The 22205-nt window shown below is 44.7% G+C and overlaps 1 protein-coding gene and 1 long non-coding RNA gene across 2 annotated transcripts in view; one reads left to right on the plus strand and one right to left on the minus strand.

Moving 5' to 3' along the window:
• The window catches only part of prkcha (protein kinase C, eta, a), a 97525-nt gene that overhangs the window by 65002 nt on the left and 10318 nt on the right, over positions 1-22205 (plus strand). Inside the window, exon 10 of the mRNA XM_061895243.1 lies at positions 17365-17519. Coding sequence (XP_061751227.1) covers positions 17365-17519 — 155 coding nt within the window. The remainder of the gene's footprint in view (positions 1-17364; positions 17520-22205) is intronic.
• On the minus strand, positions 18390-20400 carry LOC133549638 (uncharacterized). Its single transcript, XR_009806129.1, has 2 exons — positions 20204-20400; positions 18390-18951 (listed from the first exon to the last, which is right to left on the minus strand). It is a non-coding gene; the product is annotated as an uncharacterized LOC133549638 (long non-coding RNA).

The raw sequence follows: 22205 nt of genomic DNA on the forward strand, positions 1-22205 counted from the left end.
GGTATCGGGGTGCATTAGTGCCCAAGGCATGGGTAACTTACACACCTGTGAAGGCACCATTAATGCTGAAAGGTACATACAGGTTTTGGAACAACATATGCTGCCATCTAAGCGCCGTCTTTTTCATGCACGCCCCTGCTTATTTCAGCAAGACAATGCCAAGCCACATTCAGCACGTGTTACAACAGCGTGGCTTCGTAAAAAAAAAGAGTGCGGGTACTTTCCTGGCCCGCCTGCAGTCCAGACCTGTCTCCCATCAAAAATGTGTGGCGCATTATGAAACTTAAAATACGACAGGGGAGACCCAGGACTGTTGAACGACTGAAGCTCTACATCAGGGGTCGGCAACCTTTACCTCTCAAAGAGCCATTTTGACCCGTTTCACAAATGAAAGAACATAATGGGAGCCGCAACCATTCTCGCTACTATTGGCTGATGGTCACCCAGATAACAATAATAAGGGCGTGCTATGAAACCATTGGCTTTGACATCTTCTACATGTACAAACAGCTTGTCAGCCCAGTAACATGTTGTACGTGGCTTCCGCTGATATACGTACACGACTGCAAGGCATATAGCCAACAGCCTTACAGGTTACACTGAAGGTTGTGATATAAACAACTTTAACACTCTTACTAATATGCGCCACACTGTGAACCCACACCAAACAAGAATGACAAACACATTTCAATCAATCAATCAATCAATCTTTACTTATATAGCCCTAAATCACTAGTGTCTCAAAGGGCTGCACAAACCACTACGACATCCTCGGTAGGCCCACATAAGGGCAAGGAAAACTCACACCCAGTGGGACATCGGTGACAATAATGACCCAGTGGGACGTCGGTGACAATGATGACTATGAGAACCTTGGAGAGGAGGAAAGCAATGGGTGTCGAGCGGGTCTAACATGATACTGTGAAAGTTCGATCCATAACGGATCCAACACAGTCACGAGAGTCCAGTCCAAAGCGGATCCAACACAGCAGCGAGAGTCCCGTTCACAGCGGAGCCAGCAGGAAACCATCCCAAGCGGAGGCGGATCAGCAGCGCATAGATGTCCCCAGCCGATACACAGGCAAGCAGTACATGGCCACCGGATCGGACCGGACCCCCTCCACAAAGGAGAGTGGGACATAGAAGAAAAAGAAAAGAAACGGCAGATCAACTGGTCTAAAAAGGGAGTCTATTTAAAGGCTAGAGTATACAAATGAGTTTTAAGGTGAGACTTAAATGCTTCTACTGAGGTGGCATCTTGAACTGTTACCGGGAGGGCATTCCAGAGTACTGGAGCCCGAAATGAAAAAGCTCTATAGCCCGCAGACTTTTTTTGGGCTTTGGGAATCACTAATAAGCCGGAGTCCTTTGAACGCAGATTTCTTGCCGGGACATATGGTACAATACAATCGGCAAGATAGGATGGAGCTAGACCGTGTAGTATTTTATACGTAAGTAGTAAAACCTTAAAGTCACATCTTAAGTGCACAGGAAGCCAGTGCAGGTGAGCCAGTACAGGCGTAATGTGATCAAACTTTCTTGTTCTTGTCAAAAGTCTAGCAGCCGCATTTTGTACCAACTGTAATCTTTTAATGCTAGACATGGGGAGACCCGAAAATAATCAATCAATCAATCAATGTTTACTTATATAGCCCTAAATCACTAGTGTCTCAAAGGGCTGCACAAACCACCACGACATCCTCGGTAGGCCCACATAAGGGCAAGGAAAACTCACACCCAGTGGGACATTGGTGACAATAATGACCCAGTGGGACGTCGGTGACAATGATGACTATGAGAACCTTAGAGAGGAGGAAAGCAATGGATGTCGAGCGGGTCTAACATGATACTGTGAAAGTTCAATCCACAATGGATACAACACAGTCGCGAGAGTCCAGTCCAAAGAGGATCCAAGACACAGCAGCGAGAGTCCCGTTCACAGCGGAGCCAGCAGGAAACCATCCCAAGCGTAGGCGGACCAGCAGCGCAGAGATGTCCCCTGTAATACGTTACAGTAATCGAGGCGAGACGTAACAAACGCATGGATAATGATCTCAGCGTCTTTAGTGGACAGAATGGAGCGAATTTTTGCGATATTACGGAGATAAAAGAAGGCCGTTTTAGTAACGCTTTTAATTTGTGCCTCAAAGGAGAGAGTTGGGTCGAAGATAATACCCAGATTCTTTACCGTGTCGCCTTGTTTAATTGTTTGGTTGTCAAATGTTAGAGTTGTATTATTAAATAGAGGTCGGTGTCTAGCAGGACCGATAATCAGCATTTCCGTTTTTTTGGCGTTGAGTTGCAAAAAGTTAGCGGACATCCATTGTTTAGTTTCATTAAGACACGCCTCCAGCTGACTACAATCCGGCGTGTTGGTCAGCTTTAGGGGCATGTAGAGTTGGGTGTCATCAGCATAACAGTGAAAGCTAACACCGTATTTGCGTATGATGTCACCTAGCGGCAGCATGTAGATGCTGAAGAGTGCAGGGCCATGGACCAAACCCTGGGGAACTCCACACGTTACCTTAACGTAGTCCGAGGTCACATTGTTATGGGAGACACACTGCATCCTATCAGTAAGATAAGAGTTAAACCAAGACAGGGCTAAGTCTGACATACCAATTCGTGTTTTGATACGTTCTAATAAAATATTATGATCGACAGTATCGAAAGCAGCGCTAAGATCGAGGAGCAGCAACATAGATGACGCATCAGAATCCATCGTTAGCAATAGATCATTAGTCATTTTTGCGAGGGCTGTCTCCGTGGAGTGATTTGCCCTGAAACCGGATTGAAAGGTTTCACATAGATTGTTAGACGCTAAGTGTTCATTTAACTGCTCCGCAACAATTTTTTCGAGGATTTTTGAAATAAAGGGAAGGTGAGACACCGGTCGGTAGTTTACCATGAGGTCAGGATCAAGGTTAGGTCTTTTAAGAAGAGGATGAATAACCTCTTTTTTGAATGCTAGGGGAACAGTGCCCGAAGAAAGTGATAAGTTTATAATATTTAGCACTGATGGACCTAATAATACAAAGAGCTCCTTGATCAGTTTCCCAGGAAGAGGGTCAAGTAAACATGTTGTTTGTTTTATTCCATTTACACGTTGTAACAATTCCTCTAATGTTATTTCCTCAAAACGAGAGAAACTATTTTGGAGGGCAGTATCCGCCGTATATACAATCGTGTCAGTGTTAATAGAACCCCGTTGCAGCTGGGACGCATTGTCTTTAATCTCCTTTCTAATGACTTCAATTTTCTTACTAAAGAATTGCATAAAGTCATCAGCTGAGTGGGTGGAGCTACTGGAAGGAGTCCCTTGTTGGGTTAGCTATGCTACCGTACTAAACAAAAATTTAGGATCGTTTTTATTATGGTGGATGAGATTTGAGTAATATTTAGCTTTAGCTAAGGTAAGCATGCGTTTATAAGTTATTAAACCATCACTCCATGCTTGATGGTGCACCTCAAGTTTAGTCGTGCGCCATTTGCGTTCCAGCTTTCTGCATAATAATTTCTGAGCTCTAGTTTCTTCTGTAAACCACGGGGTGCGCTTTTTTGGAGCCTTTTTTAACTTTAGCGGTGCTATGTTATCAATGGTTTCGCGCAGGGCGTCGTTAAAGTTGTTAGTGAGGTTTTCAATAGAGCCCACATAATTTGGGAATGGTGCCATTACCGAGGGCAGTAGGTCAGCAAGAGTTGTCGTTGTGGCCGTATTAATGTTGCGGCTGCTATAGCAGTTATTATTATTATTAGTTTGACGAACATGCGTCTGAACCTCAAATTTTATAAGGTAATGATCGGACAATACTTTAGTATACGGGAGTATCGTAACTTTGGAAACGGTGATACCCCTGACAAGCACTAGGTCTATCGTATTACCGTTGCGATGCGTGGGTTCATTTATTATTTGTGTGAGACCACAGCTATCAATTATAGTCTGGAGCGCTACGCACGGTGGGTCCGATGGGGTATTCATGTGGATATTAAAGTCCCCCATTATGATTATATTATCGGCGTGTGTCACTAGATCAGCAACGAACTCTGAGAATTCATTGATAAAGTCCGAACAGGGCCCTGGGGGGTGGTAGATAACAGCCAGGTCTAGAGGCAGCGGTGTGACAGACCTCATAGTAAGCACCTCAAACGATTTATATTTCTTATTTATGTTAGGACTAAGGTTAAAGTTTTCGTTGTATATTAGTGCCACCCCCCCCACCCCTTTTAAGCGGACGGGCAATATGCGCATGTGTAAAGTTAGGAGGACATGCCTCATTTAGCGCAAAAAAGTCGTTTGGTTTAAGCCAGGTTTCGCTGAGACCGATGACGTTAAGATTGTTGTCTCTGATGATATCATTAACTAACAACGTTTTGGAAGACAATGATCTTATGTTTAAAAAACCTATATTATAGGTAGTGGGCGGTTTTAGGGAATTTTTGATCAAATTATCCGTAGTAGCAATATTAATAATGTTGTGTTTATTATGCCCAGTGCATTTAGTATAGTTACGACCATATCTAGGAATTGATACGACGGGAATTTTCCGATTGTTTGATTGTTGCTTTGATAAACTGCACGCATCATAGTTAGCCACCTTGGTAAAACACATGTCCAACTCTGAAACACTCAAAGCAGAAAAAACTTGTTCTAATTTAACTGACTCCTTACCCAGACCAGTAGTCTCGCATCTTTTATTTAAATCCGGCTGCAGGATGGAGGGAAGTGGTGTTCTGTGGGGATTAGCCTTCTGCTTTGTTTTTAGCCCCGCTCGGCATCCGCGTTTCCGATCACACCGCTGGCGTCTGCTCCGTAGACGGCCCCCGCTGCTACTAGACTCCGCTGCTTCACAGGCCGCTGGATGTAGCCGCCGCAGCACTCCCGTGCTAGTCAGCACGTCCAGCAAGCACGCGTCTATCAGTCCAAAGCGGCCCGATATGTCCATATCCAGAAGTGTCTGGCGGTCGTACGTGATCACGGAGTGACCACGATGCGAGCCAGCCATGAAGTCTGCAGAACTGTCCGGCATTTCCGCCAAGAGCTCCGCAATGTCGCAGCCCGTCCGGGCGCCGCCATCTTGGATCTGTGGGGATTAGCCTTCTGCTTTGTTTTTAGCCCCGCTCGGCATCCGCGTTTCCGATCACACCGCTGGCGTCTGCTCCGTACACGGCCCCCGCTGCTACTAGACTCCGCTGCTTCACAGGCCGCTGGATGTAGCCGCCGCAGCACTCCCGTGCTAGTCAGCACGTCCAGCAAGCACGCGTCTATCAGTCCAAAGCGGCCCGATATGTCCATATCCAGAAGTGTCTGGCAGTCGTACGTGATCACGGAGTGACCACGATGCGAGCCAGCCATGAAGTCTGCAGAACTGTCCGGCATTTCCGCCAAATGTTCCATCTTTAGCAAGAGCTCCGCAATGGACCCACAATCCCATGTATCCATGACTCTTCCAGGCTATATTATACACCCCCCCCACCCCCCGTGCGTTGGTTGAGGGGGCAGGGGGTGGGCGTGGGGGTGTATAATATAGCCTGGACGAGTCATGGATGCATGGGAATCTGGGTAATTGTTATGTTGCGTTTATGTTGTGTTACTGTGAGGATGTTCTCCCGAAATGTGTTTGTCATTGTTGTTTGGTGTGGGTTCACAGTGTGGCGCATATTAGTAAGAGTGTTAAAGTTGTTTACATCACAACCTTCAGTGTAACCTGTATGGGTGTTGACTATATGCCTTGTAATCTGGTACATGTGACGATAGAAGCAGCAAGATGCATGCGTCCGGCCAGCACACAGATAGCATGGTGTAAAGGCGGGCAATGACACGTTGTAAAAGACGTTAAAAGTAAAGCCATCACGGCACGCCCTCAATATTGTAGTCCGAGTGAAAATCGGAGAATGTTAACCCCGGGTGATGTCCGTGCACAGGCTTTCACATTTGTACCCGGTTGCCAATCCTATTTCAGTATAGCCTTGCCTTAAACACAGGGTGGATAATTGCTTTGCCTCATGTAGTGTCTATTTTCCTTCCACAAAATATGTTTTGTGTCTTGTTGTTGGCTGCACTCGCTTTCTTTTGTTTTTTCCTCCGCACCTTTTGTGAGTGCTTTCTCTGTTTTTATATTAGATAATATTTTATTTACTCACCATCTGTTTCCCGTTTCCTGTATCTTGGGGTCATACAGTAAAGCTGCATTCCAGCTTTCTGACAAAAAGATCTGACCTACTTGGGATTTCGCAGCAACTAATTTTTCACAGACTAGTGTTAATTTAGAGGTGCAAACCAACTATTAGTCAGGGCTGCCGAGGGGGCCGCCCTTTTTGACAATTTTTTCAATCTTATGGCCACATTTGTTAGGAATCGCTCAAGGAGGTGACCCCAGGATGCAGAGACGAGAGGCAAGGTTATATTAAAAAAAGGGTGATATTTAATTAGTCCAAAAACTATAACAAAAGGCAATAGGGCAGAAGGGCACACCATTAATAAACAAACGAAAACAGGTTCCTCAGTGGTCGGCAGGGAAAAAAGGCCAGGGCGCACTTGGCAGGGCAAGAGTCCAACAAAAGTTATCCCCTTACCTCAGAGGGACTAGGAGATAAACACAACAGGAGGTTAGGGAATACAGGACAAGGAGCAAATACGTACCAGGTCTGGCGAAGCGGGTGCATGAACGTCAGGAGTATTGGAAAAAATAACCGGCGAGGCCAAGCTGTTGATGACGAGCCTAAATACTGCCTGGTTAATTTAGAGCAGGTGTGCAGCAAGGTCCGCCCCTTGCCGGGGGTGAAACACTGATCACGGGTGCAGAAAAAAAAAAATGCAGGATAAAAACTAAAACACAACAACATGGTTGCAGTGAAGCCCCCCCCCGCTCAATGGTGTAAGGTCCGATCAGTCGTGGCTGCAGTTTCTTAGAGACCACCTGGATAGAGAAATCACCTGGATGGAGAAATCACGGGACAACAGCCATACCTTCTGACCGGGTCTATAATCTGGTCGGGGGTTGAGCGCTGGGAGAGAACAGCTCCCACGCCGGAGTCAGACGCGTCAACCTCGACAAAAAATTGAAAGGAAACATTAGGGTGGACAAGAACTGGTGCAAAAGTGAACAACTTAAGTTTGTCAAAGGAGCTCTGTGTCTCTGAGGTCCATAAAAAGGGAAGCTTAGTGGAAGTAAGTCTAGTTAAAGGTTCCGCTACCTGACTAAAATTACGGATGAACCGGTGATAAAAATTAGCAAAACCTAGAAACCTTTCGGCGTGTTTTCTACAGGTGGGTGTGGGCCAATCAACTACCGACTTGATCTTTGCGGGATCCGCTCAGAGTTGACCCTTCTCCACAATAAAGCCCAAGAATGGAACAGATTCGGAGTGAAACACGCACTTTTCGGCCTTGACATAAAGACGATTCTCGAGAAGGTGTTGGAAAACTAGACGAACATGCTGGACGTGAAGTTCGGGAGTAGGCGAGAAAATGAGGATATCATCCAAGTAGACGACTACAAAACGGTCGAGCATGTCGCATAGGACATCATTGATGAGGCTTTGAAAAAGAGCTGGCGCATTGGTGAGGCCAAAAGGCATGACAAGGTATTCGAAATGTCCAAGTGGTGTGTTGAACGCGGTCTTCCACTCATCTCCTTGCTTTATTCTGACTAGGTGATATGCGTTGCGGAGGTCCAGTTTGGTGAAGTGTCTAGCGGTGTGTAGTGGGTTGAAAGCAGAGTTGAGAAGCAGGTGAGGATATTTATCTTTAACGGTAAGACTGTTCAGGGCACGGTAATTGATGCCAGGCGGAGTGTCTTATCCGTCTTTTCTACAAAAAAAAAGCCGGCGGTTGGAGGTGAATTGGAGGGACGGATGAGACCAGAAGCGAGTGAAGTGGTGATGTAGTCCTCTAATGACTTTCTTTCATGTTTCGAAATATTATAAAGACGGGATGAAGGGAGTGTGGCACCAGGGAGGAGATTAATACCACAATCATAGGGACAGTGTGGTGGTTGCGACAACGCGCGTTCCTTGCTGAAAACCTCTTTAAGGTTGTGGTAAGCAGTGGTTACAACCGACAAATCAATGACAGTGTGTATGACAAAAAAAACAACAGTTATTGATAGTTGTCTTGGCCCAGTCAATATGGGGATTATGTTTAGCTAGCCAGGTAAGGCCGAGCAAAACAGGAGCCGAACGAGAGGGAATGACACGAAATTTGATTGACTCAAAATGGTTTCCAAATAATTTATGATAACGGCTGGGTTTGATGAGTAACGCTCGCCAGGAGGCTTACGTCGAGGGATCGGACTACTCTAGGTGTGTGTAATTTGTCAACGGGTTTTTTAAAAATGTCTAATAAGTGTCTCGTCGATAAAATTGTCATCAGAACCTGAGTCAATAAGAGCCCTAATGTCCAATCGCTGAACCTTATCCCAGGCGAGCATGCCAGTAAGTTGAAGCCTTGATAATGTCTGACCTGTAGATGGCAGTAGATGAGCCGGATCGGTCGCTGAAGGTTGTGCGGCAGGAGTGCGTCGAGGAGGTAGGGCTTGAGTGCGATGAGGAGGTGAAGCTAGAGAGCGACGAGGAGAAGCTTGAGTGTGACGGCGGGCAGGAAGATGAGGACAGTGGGTGACGCGATGCTCAGCTTCACCGCAATATAGACAAAGCTGGAGTCGAAGGAGATGATCCCTCTCAGCTTGTGAGAGACGATTAACTCCAAGCTGCATGGGTTCATCCTCCCGTGATATCGGCACCGCATAGACAATGGGTATCGGTCCAGAAGTAGCTTTGGGAGCTCCATGGCCACTCCCACTATACGTTGAGGTGCGGAGTCCTTGGCGTCAAAATCTCTCTCTTTCCCAGTCAACGAGGCGATTCTCAATTTCCACCGCCAAGGCAACGAGCTCATCGAGGCTGTCGGGAGTTTTGAGCGGGATCATCTGCTTCCGAATTCGATCGGTCAGACCGAGGGAAAAGACGTCCGCTAATGCGGAAGTGGGCCATCCGCTTTCAGCAGCCAGCCTTCTGAATTCAATGGCGAAGTCTGTGACGCTGCGCTGTCCTTGTTGCAAACGTAGTAGGGATCGTGCTCCCTTACGCCCTGGCATTTCGCGTTGAAAAATGCTCTTCATGGTTTTGGAAAAAGCAGCGTACGAGGCGCACACAGGGGATTGGAGTACCCATTCAGCGGTAGCCCAGGCGGAAGCCCGGCCACTCAGGTGGGACATAACAAAATCTACGCGAGCTCTTTCAGAGTAAAAGGACGTGGGTAATAGTTCAAAATAGATCTCACACTGGGTGAGGAAGGGTTGCACGTCACCTGACTCGCCGGAAAATCGCTCGGGCTTGGAGAGAGGTAGAAAAGCTGCAGAAGGACTGTCGTCAGGCAAAGGAATATCTGCGGGATGAGGAAGTCTCCGCTGGACTGCTGGGTCGGCTATAGGGGGGGTCATTGCCTGCAGCACTGGAGTACATTTCCCAGTTGTCTTTCCAGAGTATCTACACAGGTGTCTTGGTGTTCCGCCATGGTGTTGACCCATGCACCAAGAGCGCTACACTGTTCTTCCTGTTGTCCAAGTCTTTTGGCCTGTTGTAGCAGCGCCACCTTTATCGGGTCCATGAAGTGGCCGGTTATTATGTTAGGAATCGGTCAAGGCGGTGACCCCAGTATGCAGAGACGGGACGCAAGGTTAAATTACAAAAAGGGTAATATTTAATTAGTCCAAAAAGTATAACAAAAGGCAATGGGGCAGAAGGGCACACCATGAATAAACAAACAAAAACAGGTTCCTCAGTTGTCGGCAGGGGAAAAAGGCAAGGGAGCACTGGGCAGGGCAAGACTCCAACAAAAGTTATCCCATTACCTCAGAGGGACTAGGAAATAAACACAACAGGAGGTTAGGGAATATAGGACAAGGAGCGAAAACATACCAGGTCTGGCGAAGCGGGTGCATGAACGAAAGGAGTATTGGAGAAAATAACCGGCGAGGCCAAGCTGTTGGTGACGAGCCTAAATACTGCCAAATTAATTTAGAGCAGGTGTGCCACAAAGTCCGCTCCTTGCCGGGTATGAAGCACTGAACACAGGTGCAGAAAAAAAAGAAGGGAGGATAAAAACTAAAACACAATAACATGGTTGCAGTCCTCGGCTCCTCCCTTACGCTCCCTCTCACTCATCCCTCTTGTCTGTGAGTTTTCCTGAGTACGTCTGGCATCTGTCCCTTGAGGGGGCTATAGGAGGCTGTGCTTCGGGGGACACACAGCAACCTCCTGCTTCGGCGACTGCACCCGAGACACCGCAACGACCACCATCTCCAGTGCGGCTTCCAGTGAGTCCGATGATAGCAACAGCTCCTCTAGTGGGTCTGATGATTCCAACAGTTCCTCTAGTGGGTGGGTCTGACGATGCCACCAGCTTCTTCAGTGGGTCAGACAATGGCACCAGCTTCTCCAGTGGGTCAGACACCACATTTGCTTCCAGTGGATCTTCTGACGACGCCATCTTCGCCTCTGGCTCTGCAGACTACTAGACCTCCAGCCCAGCAGCCTGCTAGACCTCCAGCCCATCAGCCCGCTCGCCTGCTATAGAAGTGCGCACCCTATGCACGTCCACATTGCCGACGTCCTGCAAGCCAGCACCAGTGCCGCCTGGGACTTCTGCGTGGACTTCCGCAGCTGCTGCTGCAGCCGTCATGCAATGGTTTGAATCCCCATCGCCAGCTGCGGCAATGTCACTCTCAAATTTGGCACCAGATTTTTTTCCGCTGGCTTCGAGGTCACAGATCCAGTGTGCCGGCCAAGGATCGAGGCCGCAGTTTAACGACTCGCTGCCAAAGTCTTCCTGCTGCCTTCCCTTGTTACGGGCTTGCTCATGTTCTTTTTTTTCTTTCCATATTATGTCTGGTAGCTCTTAAATTAAGAGGCCATACTGTTACATTTTTGTAAAGGTTTTTGTACCTGTTTGCCTTTTCTCTGTGTGTTATTTTAGTTCCTGTCCTGTGCCTTTATTTTGTTATTTCCACTTCCTCGTTTTGTGCACAGGCTTCTACACCTGCAGCCCGATTGGCAACCAGGAAACATCTGTACACGGCTACCAATCTGTCTCCTATTTAAGTTCGGTCTTTGCTTTTCCTACTGCTTCGCATTGCTTCATGTAGTATATATTCACCTTCCACAAAATAAGTTCCGTGTCACGTGCACTAATTAGCTGCACTCGCCTTCTTTTGTTTTTTCTTCGCTCCTTTTGTGAGTGCGCTTTCTGTTTATATTGAATAATTTTCTTCTTACTCATCTTCTGCTTCCTGTCTGCTGCATCTTGGTGTCACTCCGTAAAGTTGTGTTCCAGCCTCTTGACACACCTGCTGATTGGAGTAAGTGTTGCCCTGGGCTACCTTGAAGCTGCCACAAATGATTGAAGGGTGGGCAGCGGTGTCTGCTATGTGCGTCAGACTTTGAGTTATTGGACCAAATCGCAAGCTAACGCTGTGCAAGACAAAATTATGATCAATTTGAGATCCACGACAAACAACTAGTGCACACAAACTATTGGAATGTGTTTGCTCGCCCTACCCAAGTTAATCCTTATCTACAATTTAGCTCGCTCTGCATTGGTCTTGGCAGGGTCATGCAGTAAACACCGCAGTGAGACCAATGCAGCGAAGGATGCTCTGATACCTTCTCCCATTTTACAAAGACACCTGGGATGTTGACTGTTTTGTGGTGCCGAACAGAGCGACTTCCAGGCCTACGGACAAACACGCACACATTGACTAATATTACACAGATTTGCATACATACACCCCAACTCCCACGACTTCGCCCCTTCACCCCCTGTGGTATGATGGACAACGAAACAGCGCCCCAGGTGGTTTTGTGTGTCATTATATATATATATATATATATATATATATATATATATATATATATATATATATATATATATATGTGCTTTGCCAGAGTTTTTTTTTTATGTCTCAAACCAGTGTTTGTTGACTAAAGATTTTCCTCCTAATTTTTCGTCAATGGCCAATTTTTCTCTCACTATAAAAGGACAATAACGAATCCAAACAAATGCATGTTGACTAAAACAATGACGAACTGAATTGATACTTAAGTTGACAAATAAAAACAAGATGAAAATGTTGACAAAATCCAAACCTGTTTCATTTTGTCTTTAGGCAGGTGGGACAAGTTCAGAATCTATCCAATCACAGTAGTATATGGGAAAGGCGTAGGGGGTAAATCTCAACGGCGATCTAATCAGAAATAACACCCAGTGTTTGGATCTTTCACTGGAAAACAAGACTATTGTATGCATGTAACGATAAACGGTATTAATGATGACTGCAGCAAAACTCCTGACGGTTAATATTCCCCTTTTAAATTAAAATGATTGAAAAACCTAGATTGATCGCTGCACTTTGATAAACTCAGGGACTGACTGATGCCAGCTCGCTAGCTTAACTGCTAACATAAAAACAGCTGGGATAAGCTCCAGCCCCCCGTGACCCAAAGAGAGACAAGGGGTAGAAATGGATGCATGTTTAAAAAATGTTTTAAATACATTCAACAATACCGCGATAATGTTAGCCGTGTTAACTTTAGTCAAAATAACCGTTATATGGAATTCTCATATCATTACGTCCCTACTGTAATGTTACACACATTGCAAATATGTCTTCTACACGTGGAAGAAAGAGAACAAGATGTCTTGTAAACCCTGTAGCATGATTTTCTCTGGTAAAAATATAACCAACTTGAAGCGCCGTTTGCAGGCCAATTATTGGGACATTACGCAACAGTAACTAGACTGTAGCTAATATTTCCAAATGACTCATACTGTACTGAATTACTGTTACTATTAAAAATGGTAAAGCAGGAGCAAGCCCGCTTACTCTACCACTACTTGTTGTACACCATGAGCGAGCCAATTTGTTAAACGAGATACCCGTACATCCATCCATCCATCCATCATCTTCCGCTTATCCGAGGTCGGGTCGCGGGGGCAGCAGCCTAAGCAGGGAAGCCCAGACTTCCCTATCTCCAGCCACTTCGTCTAGCTCTTCCCGGGGGATCCCGAGGCGTTCCCAGGCCAACCGGGAGACATAGTCTTTCCAACGTGTCCTGGGTCTTCCCCGTGGCCTCCTACCAGCTGGACGTGCCCTAAACACATCCCTAGGGAGGCGTTCGGGTGGCATCCTGACCAGATGCCCGAACCACCTCATCTGGCTCCTCTCGATGTGGAGGAGCAGCGGCTTTACGTTGAGCTCCTCCCGGATGGCAGAGCTTCTCACCCTATCTCTAAGGGAGAGCCCCGCCACCCGGCGGAGGAAACTCATTTCGGCCGCTTGTACCCGTGATCTTATCCTTTCGGTCATGACCCAAAGCTCATGACCATAGGTGAGGATGGGAACGTAGATCGACCGGTAAATTGAGAGCTTTGCCTTCCGGCTCAGCTCCTTCTTCACCACAACGGATCGATACAACGTCCGCATTACTGAAGACGCCGCACCGATCCGCCTGTCGATCTCACGATCCACTCTTCCCCCACTCGTGAACAAGACTCCTAGGTACTTGAACTCCTCCACTTGGGGCAGGGTCTCCTCCCCAACCCGGAGATGGCACTCCACCCTTTTCCGGGCGAGAACCATGGACTCGGACTTGGAGGTGCTGATTCTCATTCCGGTCGCTTCACACTCGGCTGCGAACCGATCCAGTGAGAGCTGAAGATCCCGGCCAGATGAAGCCATCAGGACTACATCATCTGCAAAAAGCAGAGACCTAATCCCGTGGCCACCAAACCGGAACCCCTCAACGCCTTGACTGCGCCTAGAAATTCTGTCCATAAAAGTTATGAACAGAATCGGTGACAAAGGACAGCCTTGGCGGAGTCCAACCTTCACTGGAAACGTGTCCGACTTACTGCCAGCTATGCGGACCAAGCTCTGACACTGATCATACAGGGAGCGGACTGCCACAATAAGACATTCCGATACCCCATACTCTCTGAGCACTCCCCACAGGACTTCCCGAGGGACACGGTCGAATGCCTTCTCCAAGTCCACAAAGCACCCGTACAGTACACTTTATTCAATGTCCTCGGCACAGTTTCCAAGATGCCAATTGTGCACACTCCAGTGTAGTAATACAAAATATAGAATACAACTAGTTTGTTTCTTCATATGACCTTTTAGTCATATATTATTCCAAATTTAAAAAAAAATGCTTAATTTCAGCTAAAATAATCACATTCAGCAAGGTTAGTTTGAAATTTACTTTATATGGAGTACAGGTCTTTTTTAAGTTTATGAGATGCTCTTCAACTTCAAAGATGCGTTAGTCGACTAAATTTCCCTCCCCTAATGTTTACCTAAGCCCTATCTTTTTTACGGGGTGTTGCCATTGTGGCGACCTATCAGTCACCCTGTTCTGTCTACCCTGTATATGTATTTCTGTTCTTGGACGGGTTTGTACTGAAAATGTAATTTCATTATACTTTTTAAGTAAGACAATGGAGTTCCATTCCATTCTATCCAAAAACTGCTTAAATTCATAAATGCAGGTCATGTTAAGACTGGGATAGGATACACAGTAAAGATAGATATATTGTAGGTAGTTATGTGTTATAAAATATAATGTAATATAGCTTGAGCTACTTAAATTTGTAGGGTTTTCAAGATTCAAGATTGTTTATTGTCATATGCACAGTTAAACAGACAGTTTGTCGTACAATGAAAATCTTACTTTGCTAGTCCACCCTTCAACAAGTCACACGGTACTTAGCTAAAAATAAAAAATAAAAATGTATATACAAGGCACAGTAAGTAACATAACATTATTGCACATTCTGATTGACTGTCAACAGTATAAATATGGAGGTGACCTTGGGTCACAGCAGCAGTTAGTGTCTTTAGTGATCAAAGGTGAAAAGTGTTACATTGATGGTGCACAGTTCGGGGTGGTCAAGGTACCTGTCTTTTGTTCAAAAAGACAAAGTAAAAAATGGGGGGGAGCTAGCATTCACAAGTTAGCATTCACAAGCCTGATGGCCTGTGGGTAGAAACTGTTTGTCAGTCTCGTAGTCCTGGATTTCAGGCTCCTGTATCGTTTGCCTGATGGCAGGAGGCTGAAGGGACTGTGCTGGGGGTGTGTACTGTCCTTTATGATGTTGTGTGCTCTCCTGGTGGCCCTGGTAGAGTACATGTCCTGTAGTGAGGGGAAGGCTGCTCCTGATATGTACTGAGCAATTTTAATCACTGGCTAGAGTGCCTTCCTGTCCTTAGCAGTGCAGTTTCCATACCAGACCGTGATTGAGCTGGTAAGGACACTCTCAACCGTACTTCTATAAAAGTTGCTGAGAATTTTGGGTGGCATACCAAATTTTCTCAGCCTTCTTAGGAAGTACAGTCGCTGCTGGGCTTTCTTTATTATTTGTTGGGTGTTGTGATCCCAGGTGAGGTCCTCGCTGATGTGATTCCCGAGGAATTTAAAGGTTTTCACCCTGTCCACCTTTGTCCCCCCTATGTACAAAGGTGTGTACTGTGCACTCCTTCTCTGTGGGTCAATAATCATCTCCTTGGTCTTGTCTGTGCTCAAGGAGAGATTATTATCCTGACACCAGGCCACCAGTTCCGCTACCTCCCTTCTGTACGCTGCCTCAGCTCCCCCAGTGATCAGTCCGACGACCTTAGTATCATCTGCAAACTTGATGATACTGGTGTTGTTTTGGGAGGCCACGCAGTCGTGTGTGAAGAGGGTGTACAGTAGGGGGCTCAGCACGCAGCCTTGGGAGGTCCCTATGCATAGAACCTTTGTGCCTCATGTCTGGTTGCCGATTCCGACTGACTGGGGCCGGTTTGTGAGAGAGTTCAGGACCCAGTTACAGAGAGTTGTTGTCAGACCAACAGTGAGGAGTTTAGCATTGAGTTTTTGTGGGATGACCGTGTTAAAAGCAGAGCTGTAGTCGATGAATAATAGCCTGGCATAGGTGTCCTTGCCCTCTAAGTGGGTTAGGGTGGTGTGGATGATGGTGTTGACTGTATCCACAGTGGACCGGTTCTGCCGGTAGGCAGAATGTAGAGGGTCCAGTGTGTCTGGGATGGTCTTCTTGATGTGTGACATGACTATCCTCTCGAAGCACTTCATCACTATTGGGGTGAGTGCAACAGGGCGATAGTCATTCAGACAGGTCAGTGTTTTTCTTTGGCAGGGGCACGATGGTGGTGGTCTTGAAACAGGTGGGCACAACAGCTTGTGCTAGTGACAAGTTGTATATGTCAGCAAGTACATCAGCCAGCTCTGATGAACACACCCTGAGGGCCTGGTCAGGGATGTTGTCTGGACCGGCTGCCTTCCGTGGGTTTGTTCTCCTCAGAACTGTACGTACCTCTGCTGTTGTCACAGTGAGTGGTGGGTCCTGCGTGCGCTCCCTGGTCAGAACCCCTCTCTGTTGGTTGGTGTTGAGGACCTCGAAGCAGGCGTAGAACTCATTCAGCTCATCTGGCAGTGATCTTTGGCTGTTTGTGACCCCCTGCTCCCCTGCTTTTAGTCTGTGATGTGTTGCAGGCCTTGCCACATGCGCCGGGAATCTGTGGTGGAGTAGAATCTCTTTCTAATCACATTGGAATTTAAAATTAGTTTAGCTTAGTGGTTTGAAAAATATACTTTCCTTTTTTCTCCTGGAGATTATTTTAACCCGTAGGCCAAATATGCACACTTTCAAAACCGCTGTTCAAAGGAGGTGTTTTTTATTTTCTCTATTAACAAATGCATCAACAATAAATCACTATATGAAGGGATTAAAAATATGACAAATAATACTGCACTGTAAACAAATGTGATATTTGCTTTATTTTTGCTTTATTAACAAATGTATCAATAATACATCACTATATGAAGGGATTAAAAATATGACAAATAATACTGCACTGTAAAGAAATGTGATGAGTGATTGTAATCACTCAACAAGCAACCCTGAACAAGAGTATTGTCTGCATAACTAGTACATGTTAATAGGCAGACCCATCAAAACCCTGCAGCAATAGTCGACTGCCTGTTGGACCACTTGATTAAGCTTTAAACACAGTTCCATGAGTTACATCCTCTAGCCGACTTCTCTTTCCCCCGAGTCTTATTTCTAGATTACGCACGGCAGACCGCAACGTGTAATGAGAAAAAAAAGATTTATGGATTCGATCAATATTTTTTTCACCCTACTAACTTCAAACCACATATAGTTCTACAGCAATCTATTATGGTGACGTGATGTGTATGAGAACAGCAATGTCCTTGAACTGATCTTGGCCTGGTCACAAGTCATGATTTTCATCATAACACCAAGGCATGTGTGTAAATCATATGTCCTCTCATATCTTACAGCACTGTCTCTTCTTTGTAATGGAGTTTGTAAGCGGTGGGGATCTCATGTTCCACATTCAGAAGTCCAGGCGATTCGAAGAGCCCCGAGCGTGTTTCTACACAGCGGAGATCACCTCAGCGCTCATGTTCTTGCATGGCAAAAGCATCATCTACCGGTGTGAATTACACACACACTTACACGCACACGCACACACACACACACACAGCAAACAATTCCCAAAACTTGAACAAAATAAAAATTATAAAATATTTAATATTTACAAAAAAACAAAAAGGCCTATGTTTCCCTAATTTGGTTGACAAATATTTAACAATTGGGTTTGCTGCATCGACTTGACTGTTGAAGAATCATGTCATGAAGCAATTGAGGAAAAGTGGAGTGCACTGCCTGGCTGGAGCCAGCAGAGGGGTTGTTTGGACTAGAAGTCCAACTAGTTTACTAATATCTGAAGAAAAATCTACCTCAACTGTAGAAAGACTGCATGCAAGCATCATTCTGCCCCACACAGCAAATCAGGGGGTTTAATATTATAATATGTTAAAGTAATTATGAAAATCATCATTTGAAGTCTCTGCATGCGTTATCATAATGTCTCTCTCTGTTTGTTTAATTTTCTGACCTTTGTTTCTTCCACCTGTCTGTTTTTGAATGAATATACTTCAGTCATACAAGTTGTACTAAATATAAGAGTAATCCGCTTAATGGGACAACACCATTTTTTAAAGTTGTTCATGCGGAGAGTTTAATTTGAATATTTGAGTTAAACATACTGATCATATTTGGATATTTAATGTTTGAATGTTTCTTGTCTCTCTACCAGTCAGAAGGTTAGCAGTGCTGAGGGCTTCATGCCAGTACATGTTGATAAGGGGCATTATGTGGCCTAACTGTAAAACCTGAGCTATATTTAGCAGGACCATTTGTCCTGTAGCAGCCTGAAGAGCAGCACATTATAGCATGATTGTTGGATGCAGAGAACAGGTTGCGTGCTGCAAGTCTTAACATTGAAATAACACACACAAACTTAGACTTAGACAAACTTTAATGATCCACAAGGGAAATTGTTCAACACAGTAGCTCAGTTACAATGATGGAGAGTGTAAGGATGGAAATGACAATGCAGGTATAAATAGACTAGATATAGCAATATAAAATTTAACATAGCTGCGAATATATACAATATATACTTAATATATGTACAGTACATTATATATACAGATATATTATGTCTATATGATATATACAATATATACCAATTACCATGTACAATATTACAGTATATGTGGCAGCCCCAGCATAAAATAGAATAGAGAGTAGATCCAGCAGAAAATAGAATATAGACATTAAAAACAAAGAGAAGTAGCTGACATTGAGGGTGTCAGGTAATGGACGGATATTATCTATTGCTGTATGGGGAGTGATTATACAGCTGGATGGAGTGCGGAATGAAGGAGTTCTTGAATCGCACAGTGCGGGAAGGAAGCTGGAGGAGCTTGTTGGAGTATGTACTCCGCTGTCCCTGAATTTTCTGGTGTAGTGGGTGGGCAGGATTGTCCATTATGGCCAGCAGTTTATCCAGTGTCCTCCTGGCGGCAGCGATGACCAAGAAGAACGCGGAGTTGGAATATAATTACAACACTTTATGTACATATTTATAAACAGATTTGAACAATTAGTTATTCACTGAAATATATTTATTAATTGTGGCTCTTAAAAAAAATATATAATCTTCCATCCATTTTCTACCGCTTATTCCCTTTCGGGGTCGCGGGGGGCGCTGGCGCCTATCTCAGCTACAATCGGGCGGAAGGCAGGGTACACCCTGGACAAGTCGCCACCTCATCGCAGGGCCAACACAGATAGACAGACAACATTCACACTCACATTCACACACTAGGGCCAATTTAGTGTTGCCAATCAACCTATCCCCAGGTGCATGTCTTTGGAAGTGGGAGGAAGCCGGAGTACCCGGAGGGAACCCACGCATTCACGGGGAGAACATGCAAACTCCACACAGAAAGATCCCGAGCATGGATTTGAACCCAGCACTGCAGGAACTTCGTATTGTGAGGCAGACGCACTATAATCTTATAAAATATAAAAGCTAAAATGTCTCTTAAAGCCCACTCCAAAAATCTTGAACTTTAGACTACCATCAGTTTTACTCCCTACACTTAACCATGTGTTTCCTACTGCCTGCAGACTTTGCACCCTGTTTTTTTTTCTACTTGCCCAACTTCTCAAATCTACTTGCCCTGCCTAGGTTTTTTTCTGGCTCTGTAGTGCTCATGGCTTATATCTTACTAAAATCCTTCCCGTTGACTATTTACAACACTACACAGTATTTATTATTATTATTATTATTATTATTATCATCTATAATTACATTTAAATGGCATTGCATACATGTAAAATGAAATGCTATTTCACATTATTTGACCAGTAGCAGTTACACGCATCTGAACAGGTCAGCCACCTGTTTAAAGCCCGATCACAGTTGAAATCTTGAAATGAAGGGCCTTTAATGGCTAAAACATTAACCTGGACAACATTTTAACAGCTGGTTGGCTCAGATTTTATTATTTTAATTGCATTCACATGCTGCAGTGGACAGTGCACAATTTAGCTTTCAGTATTAATGCAGTATCTGAAGCACCGTCTCCACGTGTGTTTATTGACAACAGGGTTATAACCTGGACACGTTAGCTCGTCGGTATGGTAACAGGTGACTGTTACTGCATGCGTCTGCCCCGGTCCCGAAAATAAAAATTAAGAAAATCCGAGTCGGTACTGCACAGATTCGGACCACTTTTGAACTTGTTTGCCAAGACGTCTTACCCTCGTATGTTGATCCGGTCGATCCGTTATTCCTTTACTTTGTCGTAGTCATGTGTTCTTCTTCTTCCGAATTAAGGGCAATTGGCGGAGTTACAATGCATAGTAGGCTACCGCCACCTACTGCACCGGAGTTGTAACTACAAGCTCCATTCACAGACAGAGTCCCATTGCTTTTATGAGCGGTCGAGCGAGTCAAAAGCCGAAAAATCTATTTGTGGCGGCCGTAATTCTTTCGTGGCAAACCGCCACAAATAAATGAATGTTTGGGGAAACCCTGGATTAGTTCACCTGTACTCATTTGGACTCACGCACTTGATTTGTTTAGGACGCACGCACCTGTGTTAATCATGTCACTATTATTTAAGCTTACAGTTGCCAGGTAGTTGGGCTGGCGTCATTGTTGTTGCGCTATGCTCTGTTCACTCTGGTTATGTATCCCTCTGCTCATTTCCTTCCAAGTAAATTTTGTTTATTCATGTCACGTTTAGCGAGTCTTTTGTTTCATATCCACAGTTTTGCCTTTGTGGTAGTTTTTATTTTTTAGCCAAGTTTGTTCTCCGCCTTATGCACGCCTTTAGTTTGCACTTTTTTTTATAGATAAATTCAAATATGTCTTTACCTTCACGCTATGTCCCGTCACCTTCCTTTGCATTCCGGGAAAACAAACCACACCATAGCCCCCGTTCTGACAAAATTAGTGGGACTTCTGCGGTTGCCGTATACAAATACGCAGATAGGGAGAAGTTTCTATTTACACGATTAATCGGGTGTGTCCTCATCTCCGCGGCGAAGGCGCCACCGAACTCCTCAGACCAACTCACCAAACCCCTAGGGTTCGATCGAACCCAGGTTAAGAACCACTGGGTTAGGATAAGAATATAACAGCAATGATGTCTCTCTAAGTCTTTAATGTTGTGTAATGTGAAGTACTGCTTGAGGTATTACACAGCAGGAAATCTGTTTCCGGTTTTCAAAAAAAAAGTTTCAAATGTTAACTTTTAAAAGGTTATAACTCTCTCAACTGTCTGCCAAGTCTGAATATGAATTATTTTGCTTCAATAATAATAATGAAATAGTAAGAAGTCCAATCCAACTACAGTCTGAGGACATGGGAGCAAAAATGCCCAAATTTCTGCTATATGTTCTTAGTCCCACCGATTTGGATTGATTGATTTTTTTTTTTTAATTTTTGTTAATTGCGACTTTATCTTTTACGCAATGGGTTATTAGGGTTTCGGTCAAGGGGGCGACCCCAGGTTGCAGAGACGGGAAACAAGGTGGAAGTACAAAAATGAAAACATTTAATTAGACAAAAAGGGATAACTAAGGGCGATAGGGCAGAAGGGTTAAAATTGAACTGAATATGCAATAAATCAGGTTGTTTTAGCTAATAATCATGCTGCAAGATCTTGCATTCGTTGTTTATTCCCAGTAATTTCCCATTAATTCCTGTTAATTCCCATATATTCCCGTTAAGTCCCATGGAAAATTTCCAACTTTGAATATTCCTGGAATTTTTCAACTCTAGTGGTCAATAGCGGCAGAAGTGGCCAAATGTTGTGCACTTCAATGCCTTTCTGTGACACTTCCAGTCTCTCTGTACCTCTCTTGTGACCTTGCTGCTGACACTCTGCAAAACACTAAACTCAGTGGCCACTTCCCTCTGAGGGCATCCTGTTTGAAGTGTTGCAAATGGAGAGCTACTGGTGATCAAATGTTCTGTGCCGTCTTGTCTCTGATGTCAAAATTTGAACAACTGATAAAGGGGATTGTCCAACTAAAAGCTGTTTTTAATATTTAGTGCCTTCCATGTAACTAAAAAGTATTACTACACAATAAAACATTACTACAATACCACTACAGTTAAGACCAACTTTTGGGGTTTTGTTTGTTGAATTCGTATTTTCTTGCTTTAAATGACACAAGATGGCAAAAGATTGTAACATGTTTGTTAATGGAAAGCATTATAATAAGTAATTGGTTTATGTTTTTATTTTGAAAT

The sequence above is a fragment of the Nerophis ophidion genome, linkage group LG03, assembly GCF_033978795.1.
Source record: "Nerophis ophidion isolate RoL-2023_Sa linkage group LG03, RoL_Noph_v1.0, whole genome shotgun sequence".
NCBI classification, from domain to species: domain Eukaryota; kingdom Metazoa; phylum Chordata; class Actinopteri; order Syngnathiformes; family Syngnathidae; genus Nerophis; species Nerophis ophidion.